At 41.0% G+C, this 15,878-nt stretch overlaps 1 protein-coding gene across 1 annotated transcript in view; it reads right to left on the reverse strand.

Moving 5' to 3' along the window:
• Positions 1-15,878, reverse strand: part of LOC134603562 (A.superbus venom factor 1-like) — a 241,885-nt gene that overhangs the window by 142,059 nt on the left and 83,948 nt on the right. The window contains exons 6-9 of the mRNA XM_063449655.1: positions 15,625-15,707; positions 12,725-12,812; positions 7,260-7,362; positions 7,017-7,137 (exon numbers count right to left, since the gene is read on the reverse strand). Coding sequence (XP_063305725.1) covers positions 7,017-7,137; positions 7,260-7,362; positions 12,725-12,812; positions 15,625-15,707 — 395 coding nt within the window. The remainder of the gene's footprint in view (positions 1-7,016; positions 7,138-7,259; positions 7,363-12,724; positions 12,813-15,624; positions 15,708-15,878) is intronic.

A 15,878-nucleotide genomic window follows, 5' to 3' on the forward strand; every position in this document is an offset into this window, starting at 1 on the left:
TGTGTACCCCAGGGGGCCGAAGGTGCCGTCCTTCCCCCCCAGCAGCAGTATGTCCTACAGAGAGCAGAGACAGTTGGTCCCTCTCTACAGCAACAGGACCATGGTAAGGGAGCGGAGACAGGTGGTCTCCCTCTCCAGCGGCAGTGTGTACCCCAGGGGGCCGAAGGTGCCGTCCTTCCCCCCCAGCAGCAGTGTGTCCTACAGAGAGCAGAGACAGTTGGTCCCTCTCTACAGCAACAGGACCATGGTAAGGGAGTGGAGACAGGCGGTCTCCCTCTCCAGCGGCAGCCTGTGTTTCCAGGAAAGGAGCACAGCACCCCCTCTCCCCAGCGGCAGCTTCCCCCAACAAGGGGAGACACCAATCCTCCAGACGGCGCAGATGGGACCGTGGTCTCTGTGCCTGACCTACAGGGATGCTGGACAGCCTTTCCAGATCCCCAACTACCCTCACCGGGACACCCAGAGGAGGGGGTAAGTACAAATTCCCCTCCCCAGCTAACTCCTAGCGTGGCACCAGGGTTAACGGAGGCGATGCTAACCCCTCCTGACGTCCATGTTCCCTTGACTACTGAGCCGGACTATGGTCTCAGTACCCCAGCGGAAGAGCTGGCAGCTGGACAGAGCGCAGTCGGCCTCTGCCCTACCTTTGTCCCTGGTCCAGAGCCTGATGTCCTGCAGGCTACCCCAGCGGAAGAGCTGGCAGCTGGACAGAGCGCAGTCGGCCTCTGCCCTACCTTTGTCCCTGGTCCAGAGCCTGATGTCCTGCAGGCTACCCCAGCGGAAGAGCTGGCATCTGGGCAGAGTGCAGTTGGCCTCTGCCCTTCAAGTACCCTCGGCATGTGGCCTCATTACCACAGCCAAATACCCAGGTGCAGTAACTGTGTGTTGTGGGTAGGCTGTTCCTGTACTTTGATGTTGTGGGGGGGCCACTCGGACATCTGTTTATTGTGGGTTGGTGGATCGACTAACGGAGGCACTGACCGACAGAAGGTCAGGTGCCTGGTTAGTCTTCCCCCCAAAGGGGAGATGTGTGACGAAGTGCCCTTCGCCACTTTGTCCTGGAGAGGCCTGCTTGCCTGCCTCCTCCCCTGCGACTATGGTCCTGGACTATATTGCACTGCAAACCCTGTATTCAGGCATATGGACTTGTATTAGACTGTCTTTTTCCCTTTATCTATGCTGTAGGTTTGGACTGCTAATATAACCTAACAGCCAGGGGATTTAGGCGAATATATTGCATGAGAATGCCATTACTGGAGAATACAGCCGTTCGTATGATTTCATGCGAATTCTTTGTGCTCTGAATAGGTGGCCGCCATTTCGGGACTTTTCCACGTGTTCGCGGCCATCTTGCGTGCGAACAGCGGTGTTTGCCTGTGAACGCATGGAACTGAAATCGGAAGCACAAACAGGCGAATACCGCTAAGACCTCCAGACATCCAGAAATACGCACGGAAACTACCGAACGACCGGCCGTTCGGTAGTTATACTTAACTTAGTATGGGGATTCTAGCGACCACAAAGATGCGAATGGATGGCAAGAATTTCGTCTATTTTACCGTGCGAACGGAGACCGACCGCAAGGCCAAAACTCATGGAACTATTTTCGGCTAGTTGGTCTGTGCGGTCGGTCAAAACATTGGAGCCCTGTATCTCCCGAACCATCCATCCGAATGGGCTGATTTTTGGACAGACTGTTCCCCTGAACAAGGGCTATTTGGGGATACCAGATTTAAAGCTGTACCCCCTGTTTTTGGGGTACATCCAGAACTGGGGTAAAATAATGTATGTTTTAATTAGGTTATGTGTTTATCTGAGGGGAGGAGACGTGGGGGTGTTACCATGCATGTGATTGGTCAATTTCATCCTCCCCCTGGGAGTGTCCTGTATGTACCTGATCCTAATAAAAAGCAGGCTGGGTGTTCCAGTCCTCAGACCTCTTCTGACCCTCAATACGTAGCCTTGTCTCGTTATTGGAGGGAACTGCTATATCACACTGGGGATTGCTATGCTCTGCATATTCCCCTGAGCTCTTAATCACTTAGCTCTTGTAAGAGCTTGTTCCGGATACGCTCTCCAGGAGGAGAGATCTTCCCCACACGTTCCTGAATGCTGAAGGTTCATTCCAGGGTGGACGGAAGACGGCGCGGCTCCAGTTAAGCTACGGCGGTTGTGGAGCCTGCGGTGGTTGTGGTGTCGTCTGCAGTGCTTGGAGTCCTCTGAGAGCGCTAGGAGCATCCATCAACGGAGGGTACTCGGTCGGGGTACCCGGAGCTCCGTTACAACGGGGCACAGCCATGGGCACTGAATGTGCCCCGAGTTATGCCAACCTCTATTTAGGGTGGTGGGAGGAAACAATCTTGAAAGATGCCATCTCTTACCAATACCAGGAGTACATCCATAAATGGCTCAGATACATGGATGACATCTTGATATTTTGGACCAGTTCCTGTACTACTTTTCTGGATATGGTGAATGACCTTAATAATAACCAGATGGGATTAAAACTTACACACGTCATTCATGAATCCCAGTTGGAATTTTTGGACCTCAGAATCCTATTAAGAATGGATGGTACTGTAGACACCGAACTATTTAGAAAAAGTACAGCATCAAATAGTCTATTACATTGGTGTAGCCATCACCCATACCGCCTCAAGGCGGGAATACCATATGGACAGTACCTGAGGGCAAGGAGAAATTGCTCCAATGATGAAACCTTCAAGGAGGAAGCAAAGAAATTGCGAATAAGATTCAAAAATAAGGGATATCCCAACAGGATCTTAAAAAGAGCGTATCAGAAAGCCCTGAACCAGGATAGGAGTAACAGCCTTCGGTCATCCAGACCCATCCCCACCACCCAGATGATAAGATGCATTGGCACTTTCGAAAAACAGTGGCAACCGATCAAGGAAATCTTTACCCAACCCTGGCCCATATTACAATATGATACGGATCTGAATCCCCAATCAATCGCTTACCCAAACATCACAGCACGTAGGTCCAGAAATCTTAAGGACCTTTTAGTGCACAGCCACCTAGAAAGAAAACCACCACTTAAAAGTTGGCTTACTGCACCAATTGGGATCCACAGATGCGGCCATTGCAAGGCTTGCCCATTTATTAAACCTTCCAAAATGGTGAAATGTGAGCAAACCAACAAAGAATTTAAAATCAATCATTTTGTCAATTGTAGTACTGTTAGAGTAATTTATATCATCACTTGTACATGTGGCAAGCAGTACATTGGGAAGACATACCAAGAATTCTGAAGAAGAATCCTGCAACATGTTAACTCTGTGAACAACATTAATTTGTCTACCCCTGTTGCCAACCACGTTCGCAATTTCCATGACGGAAATGCCAAACATCTGTCATTCCAAGCTCTGGAAAGGGTAATTCTCAACTCCAGAAAAGGAATCTTTAATCGTATATTACTACAGAAAGAATCCAGATGGATCTACGAATTTAAAACTTTAACACCCAATGGTCTTAACGAAGAATTTAATTTCACCCCTTTCATGCATTAATTCCATCTATCCATCTAAATATCCCCCTTACAAGTCATCCGTAATAGGGATAAATGTATATGTCTTCATAGCTATTTAATCATAAGTATATCAAGCTATTAACAGTAGTCAAGTTTATTCTAAGGCTACAAATCATATTAGGGGCTCTGATTTGAATATCTTTTAAGAAGTTTGGCACCCTCACTGTAGGTTACATTAACAATGTTATTTACTTTTATTTTACACTATATATTAGAATTATTTCTGCATTTATTTTCAGTGAACGAAATTCACAGAGTGGTATTTGAACCTAGTGAATAGCGCCAAACCTCAGGATTTTCAATACTCTATAATTACAGGTTTCGATCTCCCCTTTACGAAAATGATATTTTTCCATCTAATAAGCCAGACTAAATTGTCTTACCTACAACGAATATACTTTTTATATAGAAGCTTTATGCCTATGACTTTAGAAAGCTATTTGGCAATCTTCCAGTCGTCAAAGTGTATTCTGAAAACAGCGCTGGATTTTCGAAATTCAAAGGAAACTTTTCATCCAAAAATCGATTGATGTTAATACAAAGAAAACAAACAAACAAACCTTTTGATATAAATACAAATTCTCTTTACACAGGAAAACCTTTGGATAGTCTTTATCTCCTTATTATTAATAATAGACACTATGAATATATTATATCGGGTTTCATTAAGGTACCATCCCTTAGAACAACAGGTTTCCCTTTAAAGCTGTTTTTCATAAGTATTTTCTCAAATAAATAAGAATTATCTAAGTTCCCCTTCTAAGGGTAGATTATCTAAGTCTGGAATCCTAGTTATTCAGCCACTATTTACTTAGCTGATAACCAACTAAATTCGTAATTCTAGCTAATTTCTTAGCTGACAATCATCTAAGTGTGTAATTCCAGCTATTTAGCTGTCAATTCTTATAGTAGACATTTGTTAGTATTTAGTTCAGCTATCTGGTAATTTTTACATCTGCAAAAAGTGTATTCTGAAAACAGCGCTGAATCTTAGTAATTCAATTGAATCTTTATTCTCAATAAGTTGATTGATACCAATAACAAACGAATTCTCTGATATAAACGGAATTTCTTTGTACACAGAAAATCCTTTGGAAATCTTTAGCCCTGTCTTATCAATAATAGGCACTATGAACATATAATATCTGTCTATATTTATGTACCACCTCTTAGAACATTCAGGTTACCCTTTTAGCTGTTTGCTATAGATATCTATGCACCTACTTAAAGAATTCACAATTATTTAAAGCTCCCCTTTTAAGGGTAGATCACCTAAGTCTTGTAATTTTACCTATACAGCAGCTAATTTTTTAGCTGACAATCATCTAAGTTTAAAATTTTAGTAATTCAGCCGTAAAAATCTTTTTAGCTGACAATCAATCAAAGTTTGTAACTCTAGCTATTAAGCTGCCATTTTTATAGCTGACAATAATATCTATTTATTCTTTAGAATCTATTTTAATTCTGAACCAAGTCCTATCATGGCTGTGAAATACCCTAATCTCTAACATCCAGTTTACAGAGGGTTAAATAATACCCCTGAATTTCCTGATTGAGAGTTAATCTCTAACAACCATTACGCCATCCTCCGAGTGTTTTTCTATTGGCACTCAGAAGGATGACGTCAATTTGAACTTACCAATTAGAACGGTCACCGTCTATTAAAATCCCGGTCTTTTCCCACACATCAGTTCCCCTCTGATGAGTAGTGGGCGAAACGCGCGTCAGGGGCTCTCAGGGACTTAGAGCATCTGACATCTAATATCTGTATATTTCATTTGAACGCAGCTCGAGCCCTGAGTATACATTCTCTTTATTGCTATTACAATTTTGGAGGATTAGGGCTTTTTTTCTTTATTATGTCTGGCCATTTTTGCAATTGTCAATATGCACCTCTAATAGAAACCCCCTTTTCTCGGTTCCCACAGCAATAACGTTTTGTTTTTTGTTTTTTATCCACGGAGGAAATATAATAAAACCTCTGGGAATAAAGGGTGTATACAGTGTAAACAATGCAAGCGAGTGTGGTAGCTAGAGTGCTACAGACCACCTGAGTGGGAAACCCCTCACACCACTCTACATAACATAAATAAATACATACAAAAGGTGGTAATTCACACTTCCGACCGGAAGTGTGAATTACCACCTTTTGTATGTATTTATAATAAAACCTCTAGATGGATAATTCATAGTGCACTTGGAAACATTTTATTTTTTTTATACATCGCAAATAGATACAATTACGAACGGATGCTAACTTTTCAGTGCACTTTGATACTATTCATTACATTTCTATTTGGATATAAGAAATAAGAGATATAATTATCATTTAGAAGATAAATGAATAGTTTTTTTGTTTAGATTTATTAATGTGTGAGAGTGCAAGAGTGGAGACTATCCAAAATGAACCATTTAGTAGTTAACACCTTATAATTTGATAACTGCAAGAATAGTCTCTCTGCTTTGATGTACTAAATGTGTAAGAGTGCAAAAATTGTGACTATACCAAAATGAACTCTCTCATAATTTGGTAACGGTGATTTGCAAATTATATTTTTCTCCAAAAACCTGGGAAGTAGGTTTCTGAAAACTTCTGAACAGAACCTTTTCCCTTTTTTTTTCTTACTAATCCTTTTTGTTATTTTTCATATTTTTAGATTGAATTTAGGATTATTTAACTCACTAATTTAAGAAAATTCTATTTTATCTAGTGCTTAATTTATTGCACAAGGTGAATCTATGGCTATTTAATTCACTAGTTTAAGAGAATCTTATTCTGTTTAATGCTTAATTCTTTGCACAAGGAAGTTCAGAGTTCTAAGAATAAATTCGATGTACTTTCTCAACCTATTTGAAAAGATTCTAAAACAATGTATATGAGATCCACTGATACCTAATAGTCAGTAACAGCACATTGGTATTTTTTTTATTATTATTCATTATTTTGAATATCCACTTATATATATTGGATATTTTATCCTTATTGAGCTCCCAAAAATAATTTTAATAGAATCATTAAAAGTTAAGTTTTATTGTTAGGACACTAATTTCTCTTTATTTTTGTACTTTATATGATTGGCTTAAGTACCTTTTTAACCCCTTAAGGACCAAACTTCTGGAATAAAAGGGAATCATGACATGTCACAAATGTCATGTGTCCTTATGGGTTAAATACTTAGATGTGTTGTGAGAGTGAAATCAATGTATTGGCTTTCACATACATAAACATTTTCTTATATTTAGAAATTGTATTGAAAATATAATAATAATAATGATAATTTTTTCATTAGATTTTTTCAATGATAAAATTTTCATTTTTAAAATTAATAATTTTTAATACGATTTTTTTTATTTCATATAACACTGACTAGCAGTCACTAATATAAAACACAAATGCTTATTGTTAATATTTTGATAACTATAAAATATAATTATTTATTATTATTAATACTTTGATCCATCTTACCTGACTGGGTAATGACCGTGACTGTTACAAATAAACGATAACTTTTCATGTCCTTAGGATCTTTGAAAATCTCAACTAGGTTTTCCCTTTTCAATTCACTACTTCCTTTTCCATCAACAATCTGATGGACAAAAATTTGGAAAAATAAAGAATTAGAGAAATGCAATAAGAGTATGAATAGTCATCATGGGAAAACAACAGAGAAGGATTGAGTAAGTAGAGACATATGAGACATAATGGTACCTCGTCAGTGCGTAGAGATTTTGTTATAACTGTTTTTTCATCATTCTTCTTTACCCCAAATAATACAAAGGCCATCCCATAAACAGGCTCCCCATATAGGTACCTGCAAAATAGATACAACAGAAAATCACACAATATGATTATCCAAATTAAAAAAAACTATTTCAGATAATTATACTCAGGAGCCTTTTTCGTTTACTGATCGTCAGGCCTCAATCACTCATGAAAACATAATTTTATGAGAGTTAGCTGGACCTATATTTGGGATGGAGAGTGTAGAGACTGAATGGTAACTGAAAAATATTTAATCAGTTGGAGGAGGGAATTGGTTCCCTGTCCTTCCACCATTAAGTATACTACTACTTTGTGCATGTTTTGCTATATTTGCTGTACTTTCCACGATTTTTATTATATTGCCTAACTGTGTGCATCAGTATATTGACATTTGCTTATCGTTACTTTTACACTGTTATTGGAACTGTCTGTGGTCTGTTGCATTTGGTTTTATTTATAACATCTGCATACAACATATATGTGAACAGAGGGCTGCCATGAGAAAATGTTGAACCCCTGATACAGCTCCCCCAGGGCCCACCCCCTAGTTTGCCCACAGTGCATGTCTCCAAGTCTGCCCACAAGGATGCATTGTGTTTGTGTAGTGGATGGAGTGTGTGAGTAGTACGTGTGTAGTGGATGCATCGTGTGTTCTGGTGGATGCAGTGTGCATAGTGAATGTTGTTGGTTGGGGACTTGCGAGAGTTGAAGAGAGCATTTCAAAGCTGAATATCATGTGTGCTCACCCCCTTCTTCACTATTCAGACTGCCAGGGGTCCACAGATGTAGGCCCTAGTGCAAGAATTGTTTTTGGGCCCCCCTCTAGCACAACGGTGGCCAAAATACAGATCCTCATCTGTATCCTCATACAATTCCCAGAATGCTTTGTCAGCTGCGGATCTACAATTTGCTCATCCTTGCAGGGTTGTATTCAATCTCTGAGAAATGTTTGTGTGTACGAATGTGGGCATATTTTTGTATATAGTATGTGTGTGTGAATGTTGGTGTTTGAATACATGCGTGCATATGTGTAGTGTATACACTGGCACACACACTGATACACGCTGATACACACACACACACACACACAGACTTACACATACATGCATACACTGACATGCATGCAAATACACAGACACACAGATATACACACACACAAACAAACACATAGTTCCACACACATATATACACTGACAAATAGTTACACACAGAGAAACGCACACTGACAGATACACACAGACACACACAAAACACAGATACACATACACACAGATATACACACACTCAGGAGCACTCTGACACACAGATACAAACAGCCATACAGATACACAGACTGACAGATACACACAGACACACACACAGACATACACACACATACTCCAGTGCACACAGAGGCATACACAGACACATTGACAAACACATGTTGGCATTTATTTTCTTAGCTACCCTCATGTTTCTTACCTTTTGGGTGCAGAAGGTTGGCCTCTGCTGGCTGGGGCTGTTGCAAGTCAGAGTCTTGCTCTTCCCTCCTCTCTGCATGGATGTAAGCTGGGAGGAAGAGACCAATGCTCACCTCTTCCCAGTACTCCCAATACCATTAACCCCTTAACCCCTTAAGGACACATGACATGTGTGACATGTCATGATTCCCTTTTATTCCAGAAGTTTGGTCCTTAAGGGGTTAAGGAGTGCGGGTGTTCTATGCCGTCATTTTTGGGATGGCTCTAAACACTGGAGGGCGGCATAGAACGTCCCCACCGTCCAGGGGACTTACCAGGTCCCTGCTGATCCCATGCCAGCGGTCGCAACCCTGGGGTCTGCTTGGGAGCTCAGGCAGACCGCCACTGCCCGATCCGACGCTCCTGGAATAGCTGGAGTATGCAGGAGCTGAACTTAAAGATCTAAGATTTTTTCTATGTACAAAAAAAAGCATATTTCTCTAAAATATTGTTCACAAATCTGTCTAAATCTGTGTTAGTGAGCACTTCTCCTTTGCCGAGGTAATCCACCTCACAGGTGTGGAATATCAAGATGCTGATTGGAAAGCATGAGTATTGCACAGGTGTGCCTTAGGCTGGCCACAAAAAATTATTTGAGAGAAATAGGCCTTCTGTGTACATAGAAAAATCTTTAATTCAGATCATGAAAAATGGGAGCAAAAACAAAAGTGTTGCGTTTATAATTTTGTTCAGTGTATACATTTATCTATCTATATATATTTGATTGCTATTTCCTGTCCTAATGTGTTTTACACCCCACCTCCTATAGACTGTAAGCTCGTTTGAGCAGGGCCCTCTTCAACCTATCGCTCCTGTAAGTTTTCTTGTAATTGTCCTATTTATAGTTAAATCTCCCCTCTAATAATATTGTAAAGCGCTACGGAATATGTTGGCGCTTTATAAATGGTGATAATAATAATAATAATAATAATTATATATATATATATATATATATATATATATATATACGTCCCAGGTCCCAGCACTCAATGTTCTCGGTCTTTTAATGCTCCGGTGCTGTCTCCAACCAAATCTTGAAAAAAGTATTTTACAGACTGAAACGTCGACCGGAACGTTGTGTGAATTTGTAATTGCTCAATGAAGCAACAGATGAAATTTACCTTGAAAGACTCCTGAGTGCTCTCTACTCGTATCGTATATATATATATATATATATATATATATATATATACACATACATACATATATATATGCAAATATATTTATATAATATTTGAAGTCATTGTTTTAATTACAATCTGCAGGACCTGCCCGACAACCCAGGCAGAAAGTCCAGAGAATTTGTTTGTTAGCCCTGTGTTTAACCCTGTAACTTTCCAGGACACCATAAAATTTGTACATGGAGGGTACTCTTACTTGGGAGACTTCGCTGAACACAAATATTAGTGTTTAAAAACAGTAAAACAAATCACAACGATGATTTTGTCAGTGGAAATGCAGTTTTTGCATTCTTCACACACAAACTGTACTTTCACTGACGATATAATTGTTGTGATAAGTTTTACTATTTTGAAACAGTAATATTAGTGTTTGATGAAGTCTCCCGAGTATAACAGTAACCCCCAAGTACAGGTTTTATTGTGTTTTCAAAAGTTACTGAGTCAAATAAAAGGCTTCAATTTTCTTTTTTTCACATAGAAATTTGCCTCACTGGTTATTAGACATGTGCAATTCGTTTCGGTCCGAATAAGAATTCGGACGAATTTCGGGCAATTCGGACATTCGGGTACTTCCGAATGTCCGAATTGCCGAAGTGCCGAATTGCCGAAGTGCCGAAGTTGCTGAGGTCCCGAAGTTCCGAAATTACAGAATTTCCAAAGTCTCAAAGTGCTGAAGTATACATAGTATAAAAAGTATACAAACATAGCCAGGATTCAGCTGTAAGCATTTGCAACACTTACAACAATCAAGTAGCATACATTCATATACAATGTAAGTTACTAAGCCTGTCAATGTAATGACAGGGATGAATAAGTAGATAACTCCCTAATTCCCACGGTATTAGGGAGCTATCTACTAAAAGGCTGAAAGACCTAAATTGGTCTTTCAGACAAATGTACTAATACTAAGTAAAAAATACTTAGTATTAGTAAATTATGCCCCTACTCGCTATACCGCGAGTAGGGGCATGTCTAGTAAACAGTGAGCAGCCTGTGGCTGCTCACTGATAAAAAAAAAAGGTCCCCCCTCCTGAGCCCCCACCTATTGCCCCCCCCCACACCCCTGAGCGGTGGGTGGGGGCCCTAAATTATAATAAGGGGGGGACCTAATGTCCTCCCCCCTGGCCCCCACCCCTGAGCGGTGGGTGGGGGCTCTAAAAAAATTACACCCCCAGGTGACTAAGGGTCCCCAAACCCCTAGTCACCCCCTCCCCCCCTAAAAAAAAATATCCCCCTACCTAACCCCCTCACCCTAAAAATAATGAAGGGGGCCTTTAACTAAGTACCTGTAAAAAAAAAAAAAACTTACCATTCGATGTTTCTTTCTTCTAAATCTTCTTTTTTCAGCCCCAAAAAAGGCAAAATAAAAATCCATAAGAACCGACGCAATAAAAAAAAAAAAAAAACAGAGCGCAAAAAAAAAATATTCCATCTTCACCCATGAAGGGCTCCGCGCAGACTGAGCTCTGCAGGGCGGGGGGAGGCTTATAAAGCCTTGCCCCACCCTGCAATTAGGGTCAGAGCACTCTGATTGGTGGGTTTAAGCCATCCAATCAGAGTGCTCTGACAGGTAAATGAAGAGACTGACAGGTAAGTCTCTACATTTACCTGTCACAGCACTCTGATTGGTTGATTTGAAATCCACCAATCAGAGTGCTCTGTGTCATTTTACACAGCGTGGGAAAGTTATTTGGAATTTTCCCACGCTGTGTAATTTGACTCATAACTCTCTTATTGGTTACTTAATCCACCAATCAGAGAGTTATGAGTCAAATTACACAGCGTGGGAAAATGCCAAAGAACTTTAAATACCTGTCAGTCTCTTCATTTACCTGTCAGAGCACTCTGATTGGATGGCTGAAACCCACCAATCAGAGTGCTCTGAGCCTAATTGCAGGGCGTGGCAAGGCTTTATAAGCCTTCCCCCGCCCTGCAGAGCTCAGTCTGCGCGGAGCTCTCCATGGGTGAAGATGGATTTTTTTTTTTGCGCTCGTTTTTTTTTTGCGTCGGTTCTTATGGATTTTTATTTGGCCTTTTTTGGGGCTGAAAAAAGAAGATTTAGAAGAAAGAAAACATCGAATGGTAAGTTTTATTTTTTTTTACAGGTACTTAGTTAAAGCCGCCCCCCCCTCATTATTTTTAGGGTGAGGGGGGTAGGTAGGGGGATATTTTTTTTAGGGGGGAGGGGGTGACTAGGGGTTTGGGGACCCCTAGTCACCTGGGGGGGTATTTGTTTTTTAGGGCCCCCACCCGCCGCTCAGGGGTGGGGGCCGGGGGGAGGACAATAGGTCCCCACCCATTAGTATTTAGGGCCCCCACCCGCCGCTCAGGGGTGGGGGCCAGGGGGAGGACATTAGGGCCCCCACCAACTGCTCAGGGGTGGGGGCCAGGGGGGAGGACATTAGGTCCCCCCTTATTATAATTTAGGGCCCCCACCCACCGCTCAGAAGTGGGGGCCAGGGGGGAGGACATTAGGTCCCCCCTTATTTTACTGTAGGGCCACCACCCATCGCTCAGGGGTGGGGGCCGGGGGGGCAATAGGACCCCCTTTAGATTAAAGGGGGGACCCTATTTATTTATTTTTTATTTTTCCTAGAGAACATCTATTTAAAATATTGAATACCATTGTAAAAGATAAAAACTCACTGTCATGGAACCATTTTGGATGGTGTATATACTACAGTTTAACATCCTGTGCAGATACATGTTTACTGAGAATATCAGTACTCACCTGGCTGTAATTTCTAATTCGAACGTTTCATCATCAACATATAGAAAATTATTTCTTGGTAGGAGTTTGACCTCAAAGGTCGGCAGAACTTGATGGAGAAAGGAAAGAATCATGTGTAAGGAGAACAGTAGGACGGTAGAGGAGCAGGTCAAATTAAATAAAACTGCATAAAAAGTACAATAAAGAAGGAAGAAGAAATAAAGTAATTTGATATTTTGCATCCTTACTCTAAAGACAATTGAAACCAAAGCTACTTTATACAGGGCTCCACTAGCACACTGGGATACCGGGACATGGTCGTGGCACTGGGGGCTCTGAGATTCCGAGGGAAAGGAGGAAAGTGCTGGGGCTGGTGCAGCCGCATTAATTCTGTGACTCTTATGCTCTTGTCCTCTGCCGTCAACATCAAGCTCCTCCACAGCCTTACGCAGCCTCAAGCGGCAGGAAGTTGCAGGAAAAGCTCCCACAGCCTTCAGGGTGAGGAATTCTAAAAATACCAAGAAGACCATGCCTGAGAGTGATCTTGTTTGTGCCTGCCAGTGAATGAGCATGTGTGTGTGTGTTTGTGTGTGTGTGTCATTGAGCATGTCTGTACTTAGCATGTGTGTGTGACAGTAACCTTGTCTGTGTTAAGCATGTGTCAGTGAGCTTGCCTGTTGTGAGCACATTTAGCATGTGTGTGACAGTGACCTTGTCTGTATTAAGCATGGATGTGTCAGTGAGTTTGTCTGTACTGAGCATGTATGTCTCAGGGAGCTTGTCTGTACTGAGCATGTGTGTGTGTGTGACAGCTTCTCTGTAGTGAGCAGGTGTATGTGTATCAGCAAGCTTGTCTGTATTGAGCATGTGACAGTGAGCTTGTCTGTAGTGAGCATGTGTGTGACAGTGAGCTTGTTTGTAGTGAGCATTTGTGTCTCAGGCAGCTTATCTGTACTGAACATGTGCGTGTGTGACATAGAGCTTCTTTGTAGTGAGCATGTGTATGTGTGTCAGTGAGCCTGTCTGTAGTAAGCATGTTTGTCTTAGTGTGCATGTCTGTATTGAGCATGTATGAGTGTGTAACAGTGACCTTGTCTGTAGAGAGAATGTGTATTTCAGTGAGCATGTGTATATATATATATATATATCTACACAAACACATCCGTGGCTCAATGACTTTAGGTCCGGCATACGTTTTTCTTCCAGACCTGCTTCGCAATTCCAGTTCAGCCATGACTTTATTAGTTTTCTTTCCAAATTCAGACAATGCACAGTGTAAGTCCTTACATCGGTGGCTGGGAAATTATTTGAAGGATTAAAGGGACACTATTGGCACCCAGACCACTTCCACTAATTGAAGTGGTCTGGGTGCACTGTCCCTTTTGCACTTAGTGCTGCAATGTAAAACATTGCAGTTCCATATAAACTGCAATGCTTAAATTGCAGCTCTAAGTCTGCCTCCAGTAGCTGGACATGCATGCACATTAGAGCCCTCTAGTTGCTGAACTTCAAGGGGGACGGCACGTCGACACGGCCCAAGGGACATCGGCACTGGCATAAGGTAAGTAAATAAAGGATTTTTAATCCTTTATTTACTGGGGTGGGGGCCAGGAGGTAGGGGGGTGCAGAGGGAGTGATAGTGCCAGGAATACAGCTTTGTATTCCTGGCACTATAGTATCCCTTTAATATGGGAGATTCAGGAATTTATTTAGAAAAATAATGTTATGACTAGGAATCAACATGGTTTTATAAAGAACAGATCTTTCAAACTAAGTTAAAGAGGCTCTAAGCACTAAAACAATAGCTTAATGAAGCAGGTTTGGTGTATAGATCATGCTGCTGCAGTCTCACTGTTTAATTATCTGCAATTTCAGAGTTAAGTCATTTTTATTTCTGTTTATGCAGCCCTAGCCACACTTACTATATATGTGACTCACAAAGTCTGCACTGAAAAAAAAAAGGAAGGTTTCAATTTCAGTCCGATCTTGCAGCACAGTGTGCTAGGTTTGCATAAACAAAATGATTTAAAGGGACACTATAGTCACTAGAACAACTACAGCTTGATGTAATGGTTCTGGTGAATATAGTCAGACCCTGCAGGCTCTTTGCTGTAAACACTTTGCTGACTGGCCAAGCCGACTTTTGGCCCAGCCCCACCTCCTTGACAATCTTAGTCAATCTAATGATTTTTCTATGGAAAGGATTGGATTGGCTGAGATCAACAATTCTGATGATGTCAGTCAAGGAGGCAGATCAGGGCAGGGCCAGTGCCGGTGAACCCATGCGTTGTTGGAAATAAGGTTCGTTTTCTTACCTTTTAAGGGTGTTGGGAGGGGTGCCAGACACCTAAATGGTGGTTTTAACACTATAGGATCAGGAACACACATTTGTATTCCCAACCCTATAGTGTACCTTTAACTTCTAAATGCAATAGAATGAAGAGGCATAATCTGTACACTAAACCCACTTTATTAAGTGAAAGTTATTTTTGTGCTCCGTGTGTTCCTTTAATTGCATTGCATTTTTAAATTCAAGATTTCTGGAAATGATTTTAGATTGGATACAGGCTGTGTCAAATTAATTTTTCATTTCATTTCAATTCAAAGAAAAAGCAGGTAAACTGTAATCTCAGAATCTTGTGAACATTGAAGGTCCAAATTCTTAAAATGTATCTGGACTTCTGACACTTTTTTGGTGTTGATCTTTAGAAGCTGAAGTCTCTAAACAAGTCTCTAAAAAAGTAAAAACAGTCCCAAAAACAGATAACATTCTGAAAATATTTCTACGCTTTTCAAATCAGAGGTTCAATCAGCTTTGATGAATACCCCGATTTGTTTATAGCTTTCTATTTATTAAGGTGACATTTGTCTCAGAGTTCTTTGAATGTAATAGAAGAGTTCCCAGTGTACCAATATCTTACCATATTCCTTGACCTCAAAGTTTGTGGTGTGATTCTGCAGAGGAGTGTCATCATAATTGGCTGAAATGGTCCACGCTCCAAATCTGTAAAGATAAATATCTCACATATCACAACATTTACTGACACAAATTTTAAAACTATCTTCTCATGTAATTTATTCTGTGTGAGTGTTCGCTTGTGTGAAACATCAATTCAGATTTCACTGGAGTTGGACAGATGTCCTGATGTAACTTTTAATTGTAGTGCAGAAAAAC

This window comes from Pelobates fuscus, chromosome 3 (assembly GCF_036172605.1).
Source record: "Pelobates fuscus isolate aPelFus1 chromosome 3, aPelFus1.pri, whole genome shotgun sequence".
NCBI classification, from domain to species: domain Eukaryota; kingdom Metazoa; phylum Chordata; class Amphibia; order Anura; family Pelobatidae; genus Pelobates; species Pelobates fuscus.